General features: G+C 36.9%; 1 protein-coding gene across 2 annotated transcripts in view; it reads left to right on the forward strand.

Moving 5' to 3' along the window:
- Plxdc2 (plexin domain containing 2) overlaps nucleotides 1-23946 on the forward strand; it is a 401580-nt gene that overhangs the window by 290799 nt on the left and 86835 nt on the right. For both annotated transcript variants that reach the window (XM_028870488.2, XM_028870489.2), the window contains 3 exons: nucleotides 8234-8333; nucleotides 16140-16235; nucleotides 16470-16551. In XM_028870488.2, coding sequence (XP_028726321.1) covers nucleotides 8234-8333; nucleotides 16140-16235; nucleotides 16470-16551 — 278 coding nt within the window. The remainder of the gene's footprint in view (nucleotides 1-8233; nucleotides 8334-16139; nucleotides 16236-16469; nucleotides 16552-23946) is intronic.

Consider the following 23946-nt stretch of genomic DNA (forward strand, 5'->3'; position numbering starts at 1 on the left):
TCTTCTTTTGCATGAAGTTTTATCACCGATTCATCCATTCTGTACCAAACAACCTTTAAATCAGAGGTTATACCAGTTACATATGAATTTCATGGTGTGTAAAGAATGTGTGAGGTGTGTTGCCAACATTTAAATATTAGAACGTTTCAAATTAAAATAATCATGTGTGTTTATCTCAAGGTAGCTGAAGGCCCAAAAGCACTGGGCATGGATTTCCATATTGCAAAATAGAAGAAAATGTGCACATTGGATTTTCTCTTCATAATGTCTTCTTTCTCATCCCAGGTCCATATTAACTTGTGTAGAAATAACTTTTCAAGCCCCACTTCCACTAAGGAGGTTGATTTTATTTATCAGCCTCAACTATTTACTTATTTTAGAATTTTTAGACAGAATATGGCTATGGCTTGGTACATTGCTTGTTTGGTTGCTTTGGCTCTGTTTGGTGGCTTGTTGTATGTAGCTCCAGCCCAACTCACATCCACGAACTTTCTGCCCCAGCCTCCAATATGCTAAAATGCAAGCATGTATCGCTATACTGTGCTACAAATTCCTCTTTGAATTATACTTTATTTTGCTTTCACGTGGTCAAGTTTATTGATGATTTCAATAACTGTGAGTTAAGAGGAATGAAATTATTCCTGTGGATCATTCACAATATCCAGGAAATCAGAAGGATTTTAATGTTAAACTTAAAATAAATATCTTCTATTCAACTATAGTTATAGGCAATTTGACATCCATATTTTTTACTTTGTGCATTATTTTTTTAATAGCAAAGAGAGTTTGAAGGTGTGTGTGTGTTTGTGTGTTTGTGTGTGTGTGTGTGTGTGTGTGTTTGCATGCACATGCACGTTTATTAGATTTCCTACTGAATAGCAGAGGATAAATAAATTTGATCTGTCATTCCAGGAAGATTAGGTAGAAAGTTAAAGATTCATACACATAACATGTTAAAATAGAAAGCTCTTGTTTCTTTTGGGGCTTTTTGTTGTTGTTGTTCCTGATATTAAGTGACTAGTACCATATTGCTGATTAGCAAATGGACAAATTTGAGTTTACAGGCATAATTTTCAGTTTGGATAGTCACCCTTCAGAATACACACTCTACAAGTCAAGCTCTGGCTGAGACACTGTGCGGCCCATTAGACAGATAGCAGCGTCCATAATGAAAACAAATGAACGTTTCGGCAAGCCTTTCAGGGCAGAACAAAGAACAGGTAAAGTAAAATTCCATCACTTCTGATTCTAGAGTCCTGTGCTATCTCCTCGATGCTGAGACTTCAATAAAAGCCCAGCTTGTGAGGACAGTGCAGGGCCTGTGTGTCCAGAAGAATGATACTATAATGGAGAAAACAAAATAGATTTTATCTTTGACTCATTTTCCTCCGGCCAGGATATTCTGCCCCGACATTGCTGAGCCCTAATTTTTCGGCCATAACTTTGTCAAATGTCAGCCTGCTTCCCTTCTTAATTTGTCCCAATATATCATCCATAGGAAACCTCAGTTCAAATAATAAACTCTTGGCAATTTGTCAAATTGAGAATATAATTAAACATGTTGTAAAGAAAGGATTTATGAGCCAAAATGAAAACATATTTTGACTGGTGCTAATGCATCCTTCCTGTCCATTGTGTGGAATTATGTACTTGCAAAACCACTTCTCAGGAATTTATACTTCATGTCACACAAAGGCCCATTTCCAATTTTGTTTATTTCAATCATTAAATAACAGCTATATGGACACATCAAGACAATGGAGATACGTTTCTGTATAAGATACAATACTTCAGGTTAAGATTTCATAGTTTGTTGTTGTTGCCCTAAGATGACTGACCCAAGAGATACTTTTTGGAATACTAAAAGTTTGTATATAGAAAGGTTTAAGAATACATAAGTTTCCATAAGTTATGAAAGACTTTGCGAATTTTGACAACTTATTTTGTCGTGGATTTCCTAACTTAGATACCTCATATTTTCACAGTAGGTTACAGAGTATCATGACAATAAAATATATTTTTTTTGAAAATTGTGTACAATAATTAAAACAGTTTACTTACACACACATGAGAGAGGGAGAGGGAGAGAGAGAGAGAGAGAGAGAGAGAGAGAGAGAGAGAGAGAGAGAGAGAGAGAGAGAGAGAATTGCTTCACTATTGTTAGGGAAAAGCTGTTCATTTTATATGTGGCTTTTAACAATATCTCCCTCTGATAGATATTAATGTTCATCAATTTTATATCAGCAAGGCAACAAGGAAATCTGCACGCTGTTCTTTTTTGCAGTCAGTGAGCTCAGCCATACTCATTGTCACAGTCATAGTTCTTGGTATTTATGGGTAAAAAAAAAAAAAAAAAAAAAAAAAAAAAAAAAGAAGGAGAAGAAAGGCTATGTGGATACCAGGCAGAGAGACACTTATTTCAATATGAAACACCCGAGAAAGGCTGCACAGTTTCATCTTGTCTTCGTTAATCTCTGGGGATAATAGGTATTTAATTCAATTGGCAAAAGCAGCATTTCAAAACCTGGATAGTAATTACTTTATCAAAAGGCTTGGGTGGCTTCTAGGAAAATGTAGGAAATTCAAAGATCCTTGTACATTTTCATTTTAATATTTAATCAGAACAAAACATCAGAATGTAAGAACACCTAGCATTTTCCAGCCCATGACATCTCAAAGGAGATCATAGGAAGTCAGTGGTGATGCTGTAAACTGACTGTCCCTCTCCCATTCTTTTTGGCTCAACCTCTGTACCTTGCCTTCCTGTTCTTTAAGGCTCCCAGTGCTCTCTGTATGCTCTGGGGACACCCTTCTTACATGCTGCATGGCACCCACCTCCCTGCAGCTGGACAACATAATATCCCTGATGAAACAAAACTGATTTCCCTGGCATTGACACCAAACTCCTGGTACCAACTTCAATCTCACTTCTCTCAGTTTCCTTGTGAAGTCCATCTTGACAGTGATATGGATAAGATACATCAAGGATTGATCCTTTGGAATCGCTACTTGAGTGTAGACCAGCCATCAAGGCCTCTCCTGGGCAGCTGTGATAACCTTGCAATAAACCCCTCTGTCTCCCTTTGCCCTGTACAATCTTGATTCCATGACTGACACTGCATTTCCCTTTCATTTTACAAATGCAAAGGAATTCCCATCTTCTGCATAAAGCTCTCCTAATCTTCTCTTCTGTACGTTTTGTTTTTGAATTTGAACTACTTTGGGGAGCAGGATTTTGTTTGGTTGGTTTGGTTGTTGTTTATTTTGCTTTATTTGGAGGTCATTTTATGAAATCCAGGCTAGTCTTGAACTCTCACTCCTCCTGTTTTTACCTCTCAAGTGAAGGATTTACAGGTGTGCATTATGATACCCAGTCAAATCTTTCTAAAGTTTTTGAAATATAACCTAATGCCAGAGCCATAACTTCCAAGGGGAATGTATCCCCTTGTGAGTTGCCCCTCTCAGCCTCCCACCCCTTGCTTCCTTTCTCTGCTACAGCAGTAAAGGTAATATTTTATTTACTAAAAACACCAAAAGTAACTCACTCAAGCCCTTTACATCTGCTGGTCTCTACCAAGAACTGTTCCACATGCCAGACTCTTTCCATTCTTTTAATTTATGATGTAAAGTCATAATAGAGACACCTTCTGCAACTCTCCTCCATACAAACTCTAATCCCTCTCTATTTATTTACCTTATTTTATTATATTCCTTAGTCCCAAGCTCCTTCTGGTAAATTATGTTGTCTTCTTTGCTTGATTTGGTGTCTGTAACCTGTGAATTGGAATCTCCGTGAGAACAAGATAATCGCTTTCTTCTCTGACTAATTCTTATTAACACATCACTACACGCTATATGTTAATGTATATCTGATGTATGAATGAATGTATTCTGGCTTATCTTATCAAACAGCAAGAACATTGTAACTTTTCAAATAAACTATTTCTGTGTAGGAGATATATTTTAGAAATTTGTTTTCTATTCTATATTCCCATAATGCATTAAGACTCATGATAAAGATAATACATAGAAAATAAAGGCTTTCACACTGAGTATTCAGAAATCAAAGCTTCAAGAATATGTATATTTTAAGACTGGTGGCATGCTAAAATATGTCTTTTGACTGAAAGTGGAGTTTTTTCTTTACTTCCCTTTGCATGGAAAGGTAGGATGTTTAGTTAATAATTTTGTTTGAATCATTGCTAACAATACTTGTTGAAACTTTAAAATGTCAGAGCCGGCACGGAAGAGATCGTTCAGTGGTAAAAGCACTTGGTAAACAAACATGAGATGCTGAGTTTAAAATCCCAGTGCCCACTTAATAATCTGTGAGTGGCTTTTCATGCAATTGAGGACACAGCACTGTGAGAGCTAGAGACAGAATTGTGAAGACTTGCTTTGCACCAGCCTAGTTCTATGTTCTGTGAGAGATCTTGTCTCTAAGAACCAAATGTTTAATTGTGTTAAAAGCTGTATTTACACACAAAATTATTGCAAGTGTTATATACACCCTGAAGGGATTTGACTATGTCAATGAAATAAATTATTACAATTGAAATAAATTATTACAAATTAGAGTCTGTATGAAGAAAAAAAAAGAAAGTAGAGGGAATAGAATAGGACACCCAAATGCTACTCATATCTCCACATATGTGTGCCCCTACAGGTGTACTTCTCTCTCTCTCTCTCTCTCTCTCTCTCTCTCTCTCTCTCTCTCTCTCTCTCACACACACACACACACACACACACACACACACACACACACCAGTTAGAGGACTGAAAAGTCCCATAATGTTCTACTGGAATATTCTAATTTTTTCAGTAGAATTTAAGAGATATTTCATCTTATGTAGACACACCCATAAAATTTTGTATCAACAACTTGATCTTTAATAGAGAATGTATTGTTCAGTATGAGTATGGCTATGTAACAGATCACCCCTTTTATAACTAAAATCAATCCCATTCTTATTATTCATATATCAATGATTAAGTTGGTTCTGCTGATCAGGGTTGGGCCATTCTGATTTCAAATGTGTTATTATGTACAATTCTTGTGTGTCAGCTATTAGCTGGGAGATTGACTAGCAGCTGGCTAGTCAAGGATGAACTCTTCTGGGGAGAAATAACCACCACCACCACCAACAACAACAAAAACAACAACAAAACTTTCTTGTAACTTGATTACATCACTAATGAACATACATTTTCCAGACAGTGACAAGGACCAGGAAAGGAAATCAAAGTCCACTGACATTTTTTTCCTTTGTGTTTGCTTTTGTCATCTGAACAGCTTCAAAGTCAGAGTGAGATGTTGCTGCAAAGTCAGAAAGCAACCTGGACAGGAGAAAACTTGAATTGAGCCCATGAGTATAATTAATCTACCACAGGCAAAAGCCCTAGAGGAGAAGGGTAGGCATAGAGATAAAATATAAAGGAAGGAAGTAAAAGAAAAGAAAGAGATGGAGAAAGCATCATGAAAACAAAAGAGGATTGGGAATGGGAAGAGATAGGAAAGAGGTAGAAAAGTTGGGTTGTATAATCTGGAGATGAAATTGCTAGAAGTTCACATGACCTGGAAAACATGGTCTGTTGTGTATACACAACATGCATGAACAACACATAACAAGGCCTTTTGGTTGATGGCTATATCAATTCCATCCTAAAAATGGGAGAAGAAAAAGCAAATCCCATAACTCACATTGTTGGAGAATGGAAACAAGTGACCATTGCCAGTAATGAAACTAATTTTTATTCTAAACGTGGTAAAAATGTAATTTTGCAGTGAGGTTTTACTTGTATGTTTTTCCATCTTTTTTGTCTTCTTTAACTTGGAAATCTATATAAAATACCATTTACATTATGTTAGCATTTCACAACCTAGCGTATAAGATTGTGTACTAATATAACTATGCTAATATATTAGAACATACTAATATAATATATTATATATCATACATTAATTGTATATTATATCACATAATAAATTATGTATAATATAACTAATATATTAGTATGTTATAATATATGTTGACTTTCTGTCATTATAACAAAATACCTTACAAGAATAACCTATAAAGAAAAATGGGTTGTTTTGATTCCCTGTTTTAGAGATTATATTTTTTGAGATAGTTTTATGTAGTTCAGAATGCTCTCAAATACAAAATATACCCCTTTATAGCCTTCAATGTCTAATTCTCCTGCCTCCATCTACTCAATGATGGATTATGAGCATGAACCACTCTGCCCTTTCTCTGTAGTACTAAGAATTGAATTTTTCAGTCTTCATGCATGCGAGGTAAACATTCAGCCAGTTTAGTGATGTCCTCAGTCTCCTATTCATGGTTTGGATCAAGAATTAGATGAAATCTTTGCTTTGCGTTTCTGGTGTAGATGCCAGAAAGCAGTGCTGGGGAACCCATAGTAGAGAGAAACAACTTCCTTATTGCCAAACAGCAAAAGGGGAGAGGAAAATATCTCACAATTGCCTTGAAGAAAATGCTACAAATACCTAACAACTTGCCACTAGGTTTTACTCCTCTCAAAGTCCTGTTACTTCCCAATTCACCACCCTCATGACCAGTCTATGACACATAGTCCTTTGGGGGGACATGTAACATCCAAATTCTGCAAATGTCCATGAAAAAAAATGATACATTGAGTAATACTCAGCACTGGTTTCTAAGTTACTAAATAAAATATGTCACCTAATGTTGGTTATGAACAGGGCATTCTGCTATAAAATTGCATCACTCAACTATTACTTAAAGGATGGAAGAATGTGAATGAAATAATGTAAATGGGAAGTGTCTTTTCTGACCACGATTCCACAAAGTTCTGAAGTAAGATTCTCTCTCAAGTTTACCAAAATAGCCTTTACAATTTCAGGATGTCACAGGAAATCAACTCCCTTTCTATATGTCACTGTCCTGTTTACTATGGCAAATACAGTAACATCAGATAAAATATATCCTTTAAAAAATCTTACATTAGTCTGAGTGTGTGTGTGTGTGTGTGTGTGTGTGTGTGTGTGTGTGTGTGTGTGTATGACAGCATAAATGTAAAATTCAGTTGGCAACTTTCCAAGATCCTATTCTCTTTTTCCATCTTCTTTGGAGGCAAAGTCTCTCTTGTTTCCATGGCGTTCTCCCTTCTTGCTGTGGGATTGTAGATTCATGCTATGGTGTCAGGCTTTTTACGTGGGTTCAGGAGATGAAACTCAGACCATAAAAAATGTTTTTTACCTCATAAGACATTTCTCTCTGGCCCCTCAAATAGAGTTGTTATTGAATTATCTCCAAATGACCCCAATTTCCTTCTACCTAAAGGTTTCCTGGTGCATTTGTCCTTTCCTTTTTATTTCCTGCCCTATTAGTTGTTGAATATGGCCTCATTCCTGTTTTATTTATGTAAAACTGGTATTAAAGTCAGTAATATTTTTCAGTGGACTCTTTCCTAAATCCAGAACAGCCACAAAGAAGCGCTCATTTAGAATTGACAAATCTTGGCTCATATATAATCAGTGTGCCCTGGGCTTTCAGCTGAAAATATTTGAAGTGTGTGCTCTATCCAGATCTTTAACTTCCTTGAGATTAAAATTTAGGCTATGATTCCCTGAGACATCCCATATTGTCTCTCTCAGAAGTTTTCCAGGCCCTTCCTTTAGAACAGCCACTTAGGACAAGAAGCATTGTTCCTGATTAACTTAACTATACTCTTAACCAGTCATGTATTATGTGACTAATATAATCACCAGCAATGATGTGATTAAACTATGCAATATACTATATTGTAGTTTTTTATGTTTACAGGACCATTTATAAACAGGAATTTAAAATACTCCATAAAATTAAATACAGAATAAAGTAATATATGAAAACAAATAATAAAGGAAGAATTTTTGTTATGGAAATTATAGCCAGCACTAGTCATAATGTACATGTGTGTGAGATAATTTCATAGCTCCTGGTATCAATTATATTTGAGAACCTATTTCTATCAATATCAAGTTGCCAAACACATGACCAGAAGCTCTTGTTAGTTTATTTCATATATTACACTAACCTGATATGAGTCTAAGGCACTGTCTATTTACTTTCTGTGATAATCCATGTTTGTTTTCTAGTATTTCATCTCCAGTTTCTGATTTCATTCATTAAACAGGATGACTCCACCCCAACGCCTGAGTGCAAGTCATGTCTAATACACAGAACTCTGCCTTTTCTTTTTCTAGATTCCTGTCTTGGTCACCCAGATAAGTTCCACCAACCATCCAGTGAAAGTCGGGCTGTCGGATGCATTTGTCGTTGTCCACAGGATCCAGCAAATCCCCAGTAGGTAGAAGAAGGGTAATCAAAAGTTAATCTTTCTATTGGGGTCAATTCTAAGGACATTGACCTCAAACAGGAGGACTGCAGAAAGACTAAAATAATCGCTGCTTGTTAATTCATGTGGTTTATGTCAATAACTCTTGTTGCTTATCCCCATTTCCCCTGAAGTAATAAGCTCAGGGAAAAAGAAAAGAAAAGGCCGATCCAAGGACATTTGAATGTGGCTGGGTTTGGCCTCTTTGGCATAGTTGCTCAGTTTGGCAGAGAGGATTCAGTAACAACATCAGGAACATGGGTGTAAAACAGTGACAATTTATCTAGGTGAGAGCCCTACAATGTTCCATGTTTATTTATGTATTTTAAATAATTTTATGAGAAAAAAGGTTTGTGCCATTTTATAGTTAACACATTTATCAGGGAATTTAAGCAAAGAAAAATGGAGATGAACCTGTACCCCCCAGAGAAGTCACATCTTTCCTTTTCATTTACATTATTTTTGCTAATGTCATTTATATTTTGTAGTGTAAGAGAACACTCATTATTTGCACAGTTGTTCATTAGCTTTGCAGATTGACATGTTGCTGGGGGATGTACTTAGACCTAGAGTATGTGCTTAGCATGTGCAGAGACCCTGCATTCATCCTGGCATTTAAGCAAGAAAGAGGAAGGAGAAAGCTAGCATGCTGGCTGTGTTTTCTGCTGCTCTGACCACCTTCTGAGCATTTTCCAAGACAAGGTTTTGCTATATAACAATCCTGGCTGTCCTGGAACCCTCTCTTGTAGACCAGGCTGGCCTTGAACTCAAAGAGATCTCCCTGCCACTGCCTCCCTAGTGCTCAGGGATTAAAGACATGTGCCACCACCTCTCCTGCCAAAATAATCCTGACGAATCATTCAAGCCACTAATCCTGAGAGTGCTTGTTTTCTCTTTTAAATATATTTGTTTAAAGCAAGGAGTAAGAATAAAATACATTTAGAGAGTAAATCATGTACTTCCCCATTTTCAAGTTCTTCCTTTATTTCATTAGTGGTAACTTAATTTATCACATCCATACGTTGGGACAAACTTGAGGTGATTCTGTTTAATTATGTCACCTCTCAATTGCAAGGAGTAAATGAAGTGGAAACTAGACTCTCCAAAGAAACAGTGTGACTGCTGACACTCAAAGATTCTCTTGGCATAGGATGGCATTTATTGTAAGTGACATTCTACTCAGTGAAGAACATGTACACCCTCCACTGGGTTTCTCCTTGTTATCTCAGAGACCATAATAGGTAATAGTCAAGGGAATTTTTAAATCAAGGCAGATTTTTCAGAAAATTAATTGTACTGAGAACAAAACAAAGATCCATTAGTGTGTGTAAGGCAACATAAAGGCTTCCTGACAGAACTCTTGAATAAGAGGCAGAGCCCTGGAGAGTCACGGTTGGCCTCTGTTTGAGAAGGAGTGTTCCCACATTTTTCCTTTCAGGGGAGTTAAATCGGGCATGACTCAAGTCAGTTATTCAACAAGGAAAAAGGGAACACTGGCTTGGGCTTCTTTGTTTCTTTCCATCCATGGAAGACAGTTTATGTTCTGCTTGCTAAGAAGGCACTTTAGAGAACAAATCCACAAAAATACAAAATAAGTTTTATGTTCTATGAAAGTCTTTTCATGTGTGATATTATGTTTGAATTTTTCCCCTGATTGTACAGTTGTACTTAGAAGGGTCCTAAAATGTGATTTATGCTGTGAATGGATAATTTTAGAGAAAAGAATTCTCCAAAATATAAATTTCATGAAATAAACTGATCATAAATAAATAAATACATGTAAACCTTGAGAGCATATTAAGTATGCTCCTTGGACTTAGTATTCACTGCACAAAAATTACCCAGGCTTAGAGTTCAGAGCCGATCAGTTCTCAGGCAGCTGCATGCCTTTAATGGCATCCACAGCTCTTGTTGACCTTATTATTCATTCCAGGGGGGAAAAATAGCCAAGAAGAAATGGAATCTCTAATGTTCCCCTTCTATGCTACACGAGTCCATGCTGAAGGAAGACAGTTAGAATTGATGAGTTCTACTTTAAAATCATTCCAGGAACAGGAAAATGTTAATCTCTTTAAGAATCTGTTCTGATATAATCTGTATCACATGAGCTCCTGTCTAAGAAAAGCATAGTCCCATTTAAAGATCAACTGAAAGAGAAGAAATATATACTTTTTAATGTCAGAAAACAGAATAACCCAAGGTTTGTTTAATACAAAGTATGATTTCTCCATCAATTTCCCAACCCCAAGAAATGAGACGATTCCTGGAGACACATTAGCAATATTTACTGTTACTTGTGCTATGAGAATGTAGGTAAATACTTAAATCTCTTGCAAAATTATGTTAAGAAGTCTCACTATTGGGAGTGATCCCTGTGTGGAATATGAATCCTTTGTTTCTGTTACTGCTTTTCTCAATGAGTGTATTTTTAGAATAATGGATAGTTATACCAAGTAAAGGACAATTTCTTTCCTTCCATAGTTATATTAACTCTCTAGTGATTGGTCATAGATAGTGCTTCTCATATTAACATTTGTTAATGACATTTGTTTGCTTCTCTTTCCTCCAATTTAGTATTTGGAAATTCAATTGTAACTTCTGGGTGCTGACTTTCTTCTTCTAGCCTCACTATTTCCACGCCCTCCGAGCTTAACAAGAAAGGCATTTCCTCAAATAAAAGTAGAAAAATCAGAATGCTGTATGGGTCTCTGAAAAACAAAACAAAAACAAAGGAACTTAAAACTGTGTCACTTAGTAATGAGAAATTTATTTGAACTCACACAAATAAAATTCTAGCAAGATGAGTTTGCCTGTATAGCTGCTGACCTGATTGAAAGTATTCCAGCAGAAGTCATGAGAGAGACAGTTTCCAAATCCCTTAGGATATTTCAATCTATGCTTCTCACCAGCGATGTTATCTGGTACTTTCATAATATCAAACCCTTCTCAACATCAATTCCTATGTCAAATTTATTGACCTTTGCTTTTTTAGCTATTATAAGTCACATCTCTATAAAGACACTGCCATATTCAGAAAAAGAACTTCAATTAATTTGTGTAGCAAAATGTCCTGAAAGTTTCTAACTTGTATTTGAACTCTGGAAGCCATTTGTACATATTTTGCTGTATGTGCAAGGTTTTCACAAGTTTGCAGACATGAGATCGTTTCCCAGAAGTCAGTTGAGACTACTTAGAGTGAGAGTAAAACAATCTAGTAAACATAAGCCAAGTTTTGTTTATTTAATATTAAAAATAGCTGTATCCTTAATTCTCAAGAGAACAGCACACTGTCTAAAAATCTTGCCTGTCTTGTTCATCAGGTCTACACTTGAACATGAGCTTATTAGCTAAATGTGGCAAAGATACACTTCTATAGTGACTGCTTAACCTTAGACACTAAATTTTAAATTACATTTAATTAATTTTAAGTTCAAGATCAGCATGTGACCATTGGCTGCCTGACTAAACAAAGCAACAGGAGAACTTATACACACATATATTTAAGTAAAATATTGACTGCCAAGTGTTTTTAAAATAACTTAGTTAAATATTATTAATAATGCATTTCAAGCATAAGTGTACTTATTAAATAGTAAATTTTGAAATATAATAATAGTATTCATAATTTTTATTTGATGGTAGTGTATAGTTATTGTAATTTAACAATTAGAACTTTTAATATGAAATTAAAACTATGAAAGCACAAATAATCATGTAAATTTTTTCTTCTAGATTATTTCATAGAACCCATTTCAAGTGCTTCCAGAAGAGCCTAGTTTATCTTTTTACAGTCATCTGTCCTGTCATTCATTTAGGCCAAATCAGTCTATAAATCTCCAGTGAATGGCGTAAGCTGATCTCTATTCTCTCTAAGTGCAAAGCCCTTCAAAATTATTCATTCTGCAGAATGTAAAATTGCTTCCCTTTGCAGCACCATTCCATTGGCTGCTTTGATTTCAAGCCTGAACTAGCTCACCAAAGGCTCAATGAAAGGATAAATAAAGAATCATGCTCTCCTTTATAAAATACCATCTTATTAAGGAGCATTGGGCAAAATGATATTTCATTTTAATTCATGCATTATTAGCATACTTTATTTAGTTGATCTTGAGTTTCATTTGATCAATGCACACTTGCTAGCAGTCCCATTGGGACAGGATTAATTGATCTAAGCAAGTGAGAGTCAGCACAAAATGCTTTTTTTTTTTTTTCACGCAAGCAGCGAATGAAGAGCTCATCTTTGAAGACCCTTCTCTTTACTCCATAAAGCATGGGCATGAAATTGCTAACCAGTTAGAAGTGAGGGGTATTTTTAAATTATTTTTAATACTTAATTACTTTAACTGTCATGGTCTGATACAATATTGTTTTTGCTTTTCTATTTTGTTTTTGCTTTTCTATTTTGTTTTTGCCTCAAATTCATACTTTCACTTTAATAATTCCTTCCCTCAACAGTTACATAACAAATTTTGTTTTCTTTACACTTGCCTACTACAGAGGGAGCACTGGATTTTTAACTAGTTCTGGTCACCAGCCCTAGAAACATGCTGGCATGTTAATTCTCCCAACTGAATTTTGATATTGAAAACTTCCTTTTCAGCACAGTTTGTACTGCTATGGTGTAGGCCAGACATCTAAATGATTGAGCCCTAAATACTTTCCACTGTTTTGCCCGTGCTTGTCTTGTTCAACAATTGATTCTAAAGGTGAAAAAACTCATACTCCATTCCACTAATTTCCATTTAATGAAGCCATTGTTTCTCCTTCCTTTTCTCTGAAAGAAAAAATATATAATTAATGGCATGAGATTTAATAACATGGCATTTGATTTAATGACATCTCAAATGTGCATGACACAATCTTCTGATTCTTGGGAGCAAGGATGTGTGCTTCCCTAGGGTCTGGAGAGCTGTGTTAGTCAAAGGGCTGTGAGGATCCCACTCTGTCCTTCTCTCACAGCCTGGCTTCTAAGTCTCTGGGCAGATGATTCCGAAAGGGAGTCAGGAAATGAATCCTATTTGAGTATCAGGAAGCTGGGTGAGGAAAGAAGGGGGCGGGGAAAGTGTATTTTCCCCCACAGATCTGATATCCTTTACTCAGGGGAAAGCATCTGACATGTGACTCTTCGGCTTGAGCAATGCCCTGAAACTTGTGAAATAGAGAGGGAATGAAAAAGCAGTACATGAGGTCTAGATGAACACACTTTCTGATCAGCCAAATTTATTCTCCTATATCCAACGTTTGGCTAATGTTCCATGGAATCACAGCAGAATTAGGAAAAAAAGTTTGCAGCCGACACATTCAAATGCTTTTCTATGTGCTTTCTTTTGCAGCTCCCACTAGCTAACTCTGTTACTACGTCTGTGTGTGGGAAGCTTGTAGCTGCTGTAATAGTATCCTGTTTTTCCTTAACTTTTTGTTTACTTTCCCTGAGCCCTCATGCTGAGAAAGAATCTTGTGATGTGCTTGACCTACTGTTTGCTTTAAAGAGTACTGAGTAGCAGGCGCTGGGACCAATTTGGATTGGAGAACAAGTGAGATGCAATCATTGGGAACCAGTCGTTAAGCAACCCAAAGGAGACAGTGGCAGCAAAACATGTGCTCGACCATTCAATGGACGAAGACATGTAGTAAATGCAAGGATAGGGCAATGGAGGACATTACCATTATCTTCTCTGGTAAATGTTTGCTTTGAAGGCAAGGAAGCAAAGCAGAATCCAGTTAATCCACTGAGGGTGGATGTGGAGAGGGATAGGATTCCTGGAGGTTCTTCTGTATGACCACACTGGCCCTACCGAATGGATCTGTATCATCAAGTTTTTAAATAGAGCAGATTTATTTGCCCCAGAGGGACAAAAGGCAGAGACTGAGAGACAAAGACAGGAGACAGAGGATGAGGGAGAAGGGGAAAGGTACAAGGGAGAAGAGGAAGGGATATTTGGCCCCAGAGGAGAACTAAGAACTGCCTCTGCATAGAGAGGAGAGAGATGTAGCACATAGGAAAATAACAGTTTATAAAGGAAAAAAGGGAAACCCCATGTTAGGATGAGGTGGTTAATTTTAATTGGTCATGTTAATTAGGTGAGCCAACAGGGGCTGTTGATTGCTGGACTTCAATACTTTGATAGCTGGACCTTGGTAGTCAGCCTCAGTAGGAGGAAGTGGCCAAATAAGGGAATAGCCACCTTGGTGGCTAACTTCAGGAATGTAATCTAATGTTTTTTAGCAAGGCAGAGAGAATGGGAGAGAAGGGTAAGGCCTGCTGGAGCCATGCCTGCCATGCTTTTGCTGGCCAGAGTCCCTTCACCTACCCTGATGGTGATATTTCATCAAGCCAACAGTTCAACATTTGCACACTGAGTCATAGCACCATAATATCTTACTCACAGGACTGTATTTTCTCCAGGTGTTACTCTGTGAAGGTTTATTTTATTTTCTAATTTGTAACAGTCCTTAACTGATGAGTATTATAGTCAATCTTAAGTTTTTTAAAAGTTATATGAAAGTAATTGAAGTAACAAACATTTATTTTAACATTGTGGCTTGCTTTCTTGAAGGCATATGAGCTAAATACATTTCTGGAGTCATATGAAAGCTCTACGCTTGGCAGGGCCCACCAGTGAATAAATTCCTAATGACTTGTTTTTAACAGAGTTGTCTGAATTGTGACAGAAGCAAGCATTTGGAAGCTGTCATTGACTGGCGGGTCACCAAACAAAATGATTTTCATTAATTATAGTCTTGTTAAATTAATCTCCTCCCAATAGTTGGGGCACTAGGCAGGCAATAAAACCAGCATAGAAAATGGTTTCTCCTTCCCTCCACTTCATATACCCTATCACTATCTAACTCCTCGGAGGGCTTCCCACTCATTGCCACTACCTGAGGCTTTTAAAGTTTAATATGACATGAACAATGTGCTGATGTGGTAGAAATAAGCTACTGTGATGGGCACTTTCCAAACTTTCCTGTGAAGACCCGAGAACCTTCATCCTAATAATAGTATGATAAGCCCTTATTCTTTTGGCTTCTAGAAACTAAATTGGGAAAAAACACATGGGAAAGAAATATGTTAGGAACTCACTCAACTTAGGTGTAGGGAAAGAGTGAGCAGTCATTATCTTTTCTCCAAAGGTTAAAGACTAAAGAAGATGCTATGACTCCTTACCTCAAGGAAACATATCAAGAAATCATTATTTTTTTCTAATGACAGGAGAACTTTGTCCTTCTTCAGTTATTAATGATTGAGAAGAATATGTATGCTTCTTTCAATTATACAAAAAAAGAAACTAATTTGATTACTGATTTTAAATTTTGTTTTAAATTTTCTAGTCTCATTAACATGAAGAGCTTTCCAGTGAGTGACATAATAGACACAAACTTATATACTTTCCCACCTAAGACAGCTTCAAATTAAAGCCCATCCTGTGAAGAGATTGATAATCACAAAATTAAACCTCTATATCGCATATCCATATAACCAGAAGTGATTTTTATCATTGATGTGCAAAGTGAGATTTAAGACATTTCCCTGAGTTAGCAGGCCTCCAACTAACTGCAATACACACACAGCCTCAGAGGCTCCTTGATAGATTTTCATATTTTGAAGGATTTGATACATGAAATCCCAATGATAAGATGATATAGTTTCTCCCACTTTAAGCTGAAGTGGCTTTTTTAGGAATGGGTAGCACTTCTGTGTCTGTTATTAAAATGACCTTGTTTAAAAGTGGAAAAATGTTCGACACTGATTTTTCTTTCACTTGTTTTTATAGATGTTCGAAGAAGAACAATTTATGAATATCACCGAGTAGAACTACAAATGTCAAAAATTACCAACATTTCAGCAGTGGAGATGACCCCACTCCCCAGTAAGTTAATTTAAGTTAGTAAAGTGGGGAAAATAACAAGTCTGACAATCTGATCTGTTCGATAAGTTGGCTTATAATTATTCAGTATGCAATTCTAATTGTGCTTGTCAAGCACAAGAATCTTGACCCTGAGTGTGTACAGGAATGGGTGGTGATATTTAGTTTGGATAAGTAGTTTCTCTCTCTCCTCCATGATGTCAATTAGTCTTGAATCTATTCTCTTCTGTTTCTTAGCATGTCTCCAGTTCAATGGTTGTGGTCCTTGTGTATCCTCTCAGATTGGCTTCAACTGCAGTTGGTGCAGTAAACTTCAAAGGTAAAAGAATAATTAATAAATATGATTTTTTATTTTTAAAAAGACTTGTTAACTATACCTGCTGAGTTATAAATTTTGTCAAGTGTATAGATCATGTATGCATTGAATGTATAGGTGTGAACGTATATGTGTATATATATATATATATATATATCTGTGAGTATATATGTTCATATGTGTTGTATATGAACACATAACATATAGAGGCATAGTTGGACAGACCAAAGTGCAAAACCATTGTGCTCAGAAAAGGAGATTTCAGCATATTCATTTATCAAATGCTTAAAATGACTAAGAACCTCCATAGTCTATATGGCCACAACATAACATAGATTTATAATTCTCTATAGGGTTTTAAATACATCACGATGTAGGTACTGAAGCCTTCAATGGATAGTTCCAGCCCCTATTCTGCAGAAAGTATGGCATGAACTATGTTTTCCATAGTAGGAATACATTCCAGTAATCGCATGCACATTCTTAAAAAATTCCTCTCCAGTGGCTGAAAGGGCATCACTCAAGGTTACTAATGTAGGCTGAAGATGACATCACCTGACCTTCCTATGATTGGAACGTGTTTGTGGCTTTAGCCTTGTGCTCTAATTGACTTAGAAACTTAAGATGCATAGTTTGCTCGTGTCAAAATTACTGGTTTTCTTCAGTGGTAAAGGAGATTGTTCAATTTCAGGAGTTTTACAGAAACTGAGCAGTGTGAGAGATATATGACACTGGAGAGCAGATTGCCGGTCCTCGAAATGATGAATGGACATACTTCCACCAAACACTTGTATAAATTAGTGACACCGAGCTGACTCAAGAAGGAATCAGTTCAATGAATATTTCCTGGTTCTGGGAAAGCAGAGGGCATTAGTTAGGTTTCTCCAGAAGAACAGAATGGGTAGAATGGATTTATATTATAAAAGGGGTAAATTAGATTGGCTTACACAATATAGCTCTCGGTAGTTCAGCTATAGCTAGCTGTCTAAGTGCCGAAACAACTGAGTCCAGTTGCTGTTATGCCACAAAACAGAATGCCCGGTAGCCCCAGTGTGATTCTGAAGGCCTGGAAAATTCCTGCGAAGCAGCTGCTCTTTATTTATGATGGAAGGCCCAAGAAGCTTGGCTTTGACAGTGACAGTAAAAGTAACAATGGGATCTGTACCTCACCACGAAACCCAAAGACAAGCAGGCATCAGTGCTTTTAGTGACATCCTGTCCTGCACATCCTAGAGAAGGGTTGCCACCCCTCTGTTCACTGTTCCCAGAAAAACCCTTCCTCACCAGCCCAGAGGTATGTCTGTTAGTTGGTTCCAGATCCAACAAAATTGGCAACCAAGAGTGCCTACCTCAGGGAGCATAGCTGTAAAGGATTTAATACAGAAGACTCTTGAGAAGTCACTCTGTCAGTGACTGTCATTTGCTGAGCCATTGTGCACATCATGTGTGTCCAAGGTGCTTGAAACATAGCAGTGAAGCACATGAACAGGATCCCTGCACACGGGTGGAGTTGCAGCCTCCATCATTCAGAGACTTTGAAAAGACATCTTCTCCCTCCAGGTGGTGTTCTTCGGTGGCTTGCTGCTATAGAGGATAGATGCTGTCTCCTCATCTTCCTGCTGCAGCATAGGTGCCATGCTAAAGGCATGTTAAATGCTACTGAAGGAGTAAAGATAGAATGCAACATTTTTCATGACAATCTTGGGAAACGTTTTAAACTGACTAACTTTGGAGTAACCACTGCAGTACTGCAGTTAGAACAATGTTGTTGATGAGAGCCTTAGTTTTGTTCTCAGCTCAACATGCTGTGCCAGCCATTTTCTTTGGGAAATGAAATTCAAATAATAAAAAAGCAACCAGGCAGTTAGCATTTTTCAAAGCAGATTTTAAATGATTTGTATACTCAGAGTGAGTAGAACCACTGTAAATCAAGGATCAGTGGTTATATATATATATATATATATATATATATATATATATATATATATATATATATTGCTAAGATTTTGTACAGATCGCATGCATATCAGCAGTCATTCAAATCTGTTTAGATAGTGACCTCTGAAATGAAGAATGCTCAAAGCAGTTTAACAAAAGATACTGATCAGCCATCTTCACAGCACTTCAAGATCATGTTTATTGACTACCATCCTGATACATTACCATAAGAGTAAGACTTGCAGGTCTTTGTCCATTTTTTCATAGTCTTTGCAGGCATGTTAAAGGCAAAGACCATGTATGATATTTCCCTTTATCTCCATTGCCAATAAATACCCTGATATTATATTATCTAAATGATAAATTATGATTAGTTTCTGGATGAATAAATTGTGTGTAGGTTTTTCTGGGACGAAAGAGTGTTCCAGGACAAGAAACTTTCCAGTGCTAAAGCCAGAAGGTCTGATGAAAGCCAGCACAAGTTGATGGCCCTTATCAGTGTATGATGGCTTTGTTTGGGTTTGTTATTTGAAATAGTGACTTGCTCTGTAACCCAGGGTAAACTTGAATACTCCATCCTCCTGTCTCAGCTTTCCACATACTAGGATTCTTGGATAATTAGAATTTCTGCCTAAAACAAGGTTAAAGTAAAGGAAGGCTTTGAAGACTCAGCTACAAACACACATAATGTCAACCACTTTTTAAAGATGCAAAAATACATGTTCTGACTTTTTTTTAAAAAGGCAATATTTTCATTTAAAGCATACTCACATGTAGAAATCTGCTTCTATTCTTAGTATTTCCATTTTATTGAGAAATTTATCAACCAGGTAGCATGCATGCTGAAGAGTTTACAGATATTATATGTAAGAGTATATTTGCAGTAGAGGAAGCCAGGATACTTGGGCTAAGTACTTAGGGTTTCCAGCCTGGTGGTAAGTTTGGAAACTAAATTTGAACCTGTGTGACTTCCAGCTTTGGGTCTTGCTAGCTCACCTGCTCTGTGTTATACCTCACAGGTGGATGTGTTAAGCAAGCTAATTTTAAAATGGTGCATATTGATACTGCAAGAAGATTAGATGGTTTTTCAAAATGGCATAACCAAAACATAGAGGATAGTCACAATATTCCTAAGATTCTTGCACATTACTGACAGCATAGTAAATGTGAAATGTGATTCAGAGGATTCATCGCTGACAAGCATGCATTTTTACATGTTACTGTGTCTTTTGTTCTGTTAAATATGGAGCCCAGATTTAAAATATTAGATTTGGTTTCAATTTTGAGCAACCCCGTTATATTCACAGCAAAATTTGTCTCGTTAATTGTTTTAACTATGGCTCATTGCACTTTGATTTAACTTCCGCACTACATTTTACTAATTTCTCCTCAGATCTATAAAGGTCCAAACTTTGCTTTGCTGTCCAGTATTATTTTCCCAGACTTTAGTGCTTTTATGAGAAAACAAAACAAACAGAAAACAAAATAAGAGACATGTTAGATTAAGTACCACAAATATTGCCTTGATTTCTTTCATTCCATCATTATTTATTACATGTGATCATTTATCCTAGACTGATAATCAGTTGCTAGTAGTTTCTCACCTCTCAAATTGGGCTTGCTCAATATAAAAGATAATTGGTTTCTTGATTTTCATTTATTCCCATTTTTGGGGAAGCAAAAACAAAGACAAAATGCATGCCATGGCTGGCCCAGGATCTAAGAGCATTTGTGACAGGCATACATAAGGAGATCCAGGATGGAAAGAACTTAATGAAAATACTTAGCCCATGGTTTTCTAGTATTTATTTCCTCTCTGAGAATTGACAAAACTAGAATTAATCATTTTTTAATTTTTATTTATTTATTTACTTATTTATTTATTTATTTTTGGTTTTTCGAGACGGGGTTTTTTTACTGTGTAGCTTTGGAACCTGTCCTGGAACTTGCTCTGTAGTGCAGGCTGGCCTCAAACTCACAGAGATCCACCTGCCTCTGCCTCCTGAGTGCTGGGATTAAAGGCGGGTGCCACCACCGCCCGGCTCATTTTTAAATTTTTTTTAAATTAAATTATTTATTTTACATCCTGACCAGTTTCCCCTCCCTCCTCCCCTCCTATCTTCCACCCCACTTCCCTCTGCCCCTCCACCACTATTCCACTCCTCCTCTGTTTCTATTCAGATAGGGGCAGCCCTCCCATGGGTATCACCAAAGCATGGCATGTCAAGTTGCAGTAAGACTTAGCACCTCCCCTTGTATTAAGGCTGGGCGAGGCAGTCCAGTATGAGGCATAAGTTCCCAAGAGCCTTCCAAATCCTTAGGGACGGCCCCTGATGCCACTGTTAGGAGTCCCACAGGAAGAGCAAGTGACACAATTGTCATATATATGCATAGGGCCTGGGTAGGTCCCATGGAGGCTCCCACGTTATTAGTTCAGATGCCTTGAGTTCCTATGAGCCAGATTAGTTGTTTCTCTGGGGTTTTTGTGATGTCCTTGATCCCTCTGGCTCCTACAATCCTTCTGCCCTCTCTTCAGCAAGATTCCCTAAAGACTGGCTGTGGTTTTCTGCATGTGTTTCCATAAGTTATAGATGAAGGCTCTCTGATGACAATTGGGGCAGTCACCAATCTGATCACAGGAGATGGCCAGTTCAGACTACGTATCCATTATTGATAGGAGTCTTAGCTGGGGTCATCCTTATAGATTCCTGAGAATGTCACTTGCATCAGGTTTCTATCTGACCCTAAAACGCCCCCCTTTCCAGTCATTTTATTCAGTACTCTCTCCATTCATCCACCCCAACCAGATCCCTCAAGTACCCATCCCCACCTGTCCCCCAGCTCACCCAGGAGATTTCTTCCAATTTCCTTTCTTAGGGAGATCCATGCATCCCCCACTTGGGTCCTCATTACCTAGCCTCCCTGGGTCTGTGGATTATAGCATGGTTATCCTTTACTTTACAGCTAATATCCACTTATGAGTGAGTGAATTCATACTATGTTTGTCTTTCTGAGTCTGTGTTACCTCACTTAAGGTGATTTTTTTCTAGTTTTATTCATTTGCCTGCAAATTTCAGGATGTCATTTTTAACAGCTGAGTAATACTCCATTGTGTAAATGTACCATTTTTTTTTAACCATTCTTCAGTTGAGAGGCATCTAGGTGGTTTCCACATTCTGGCTATTAAAAATAAAGGTGCTGTGACCATGGTTGAGCAAATGTCATTGTAGTATAATTGAGCATTCCTTGGGTATATGCTCAAGAGTGGTATAAGTGGGTCTTAAGGTAGATTGATTCCCAATTTTCTGAAAAACTGCCATACCGATTTCCAAAGTGACTACTATCTTGCACTCCCACCAACAATGGAGGTGTGTTCCCCTTGCTCCACATCATTTCCACCACAAGCTGTCATTTGTGTTTTGATCTTAGTAATTCTGACAGGTGTAAGATGGAATCTCAGAGTCATTTTGCATTTCCCTGATAGCTAAGGATGTCAAACATTTCTTTAAATGTTTCTCTGCTATTTGAGATTCTTCTGTTGAGAATTCTGTTTAGGTCTGTACCCCATTATTAATTGGATTATTTGGTTTTTTGATGTCTAACTTCCTGAGTTCTTTATATATTTTGGAGATCAGCCTTCTATCAAATGAATTATTTTAATTTCAGCATATATCATCATTCATTCAAGAATAAAGTCTCTTCTGAAATTCCTATTCAAGACCATATGCTAAGTTGGACAGAGGGAGAGGGGGGAAGAACGAGGATTGATTCAGTTCATTACTAGAACTTGCACTTTTGGTATGGGGAGATAGTCTTTGAGCAAAAAAAATGTGGTGTGAATAGAATTAGTATTATTGAGAGCTACAATAAGGAAAATAAACATTTTATTTTTTCTACAATTGTTAGAAGATATAGAGAACATTTTTAAGAAAAAAAGTTTTATTGAATTAAGTTTCATTTGATTTTTAAATTAGCCATACAAAATAGTGGTTTCATTATCATCTTCTTATACATATAGTCACTGTACTTTCCTCAAATTTATACCCTATATCCAATTATACCCCCTTACTCCATGTGCCGATCCCCTTTTTCCCCAAATAGATATTTCTTTTCATGTCATATGAATGCTCATATATGTGTATATCAACATTAATATGTTTTATATGCATATTAGTCATACATTTTATAGATGTTTAAAACTGAATTCTGCATGAGAGCAATATGATACTTATCTTTCATTCTCTTTCTGTAACCCTCTCCTGTTCCCCTCCTTGAACCTTCAAGGATACATTGATCAGCAGTCCTCATCCAAAAGTGAACTTTTAATTAAACTATATTTTGACTATTAAAATACTTGCTTATTTAACAATATACCAGTTACCATATCTGAAACATTACAACAGTCAATTATTGATCAAAGCTACATCTCTTGTAGAGATTGGAGTTTAATTTAATAAACTAGAAAGTGAATGAATTATGAATTGCATGGGTCTCAGTGCCAAGTGCTCTACTGGTCTTGACAAAGGTGGTAGTTGCTGTGACGAGCTGGACGGGAAGGACTTCTGGAAGGAAGTCATAATGTATGTGTGCTTTGACAGGAGCCAACTCCAGCGATGTGAAAGCCAAGTCTACCTTGCCTGGGTCTGCACTGGGTTCAAACTTGACTGTTGAGGAAATGAAGCACGATGAGGGGCAGATCTGTAAGCTGGGTGTGGAGAGAATGTGGGCCCAGGAGATCAGAGAGAGGGTTTGGCATAGTGGTGGTCCTATTCTCAGTCTAACAGAAAGCCCTTAGGTTCTAAAACTTAGGAAAGAGAAGTGTGATTTTATTATATTTTATAAATATAGCGCTGGAAGCTCAAAGAAAATGTTTTCTCAGTTGTTTGTAGAGTAAGTTATAATGAAAAAGAAGAGGAAGCGTGTGTATACTCTGAGAGGATTTCTAGCAACAGTATCTGCCACTGAAAAGTCTCTAGTGCACAGGATGAGGAATTCCAGTGTATCTATGTTTTTATTTTTGGATTCATGAATTAAATTCTTGTTACCTGGAATTGAGGGCAAGAGGAAACAGTGAAGAATATTTCACCTAATATAAGCCTCTTTATGGAGCACGGTCTGCTTGTTGCAATGTCTCCCACAGTGCGGCACACACTGTCCAGCCTGACGTAAACACCTATGCATAGGGTTAGACTGTATGAAGACAATTGAGCCTGGAAAATTCCAATTTTCTTAGACTCCCAATTGTTCCTTTGAGTTAGTAATAACTATTGACTTTGTCCACATCATCCCAATTGCTGTAGAAAGAGCTATCAACCTGATGTATTCCATAAGATGTCAAAATTCACAATTAGTATGATATAAAATTACTTGATATTGTGATCTCTTTTGATGTCTTACTTTAAAATTTTTTCCACTTCTCATTTTCTTTCAAATTAAAGAAATCAGTATTGATGAGACTCA

Source organism: Peromyscus leucopus, chromosome 5 (assembly GCF_004664715.2).
Source record: "Peromyscus leucopus breed LL Stock chromosome 5, UCI_PerLeu_2.1, whole genome shotgun sequence".
Lineage (NCBI taxonomy): Eukaryota > Metazoa > Chordata > Mammalia > Rodentia > Cricetidae > Peromyscus > Peromyscus leucopus.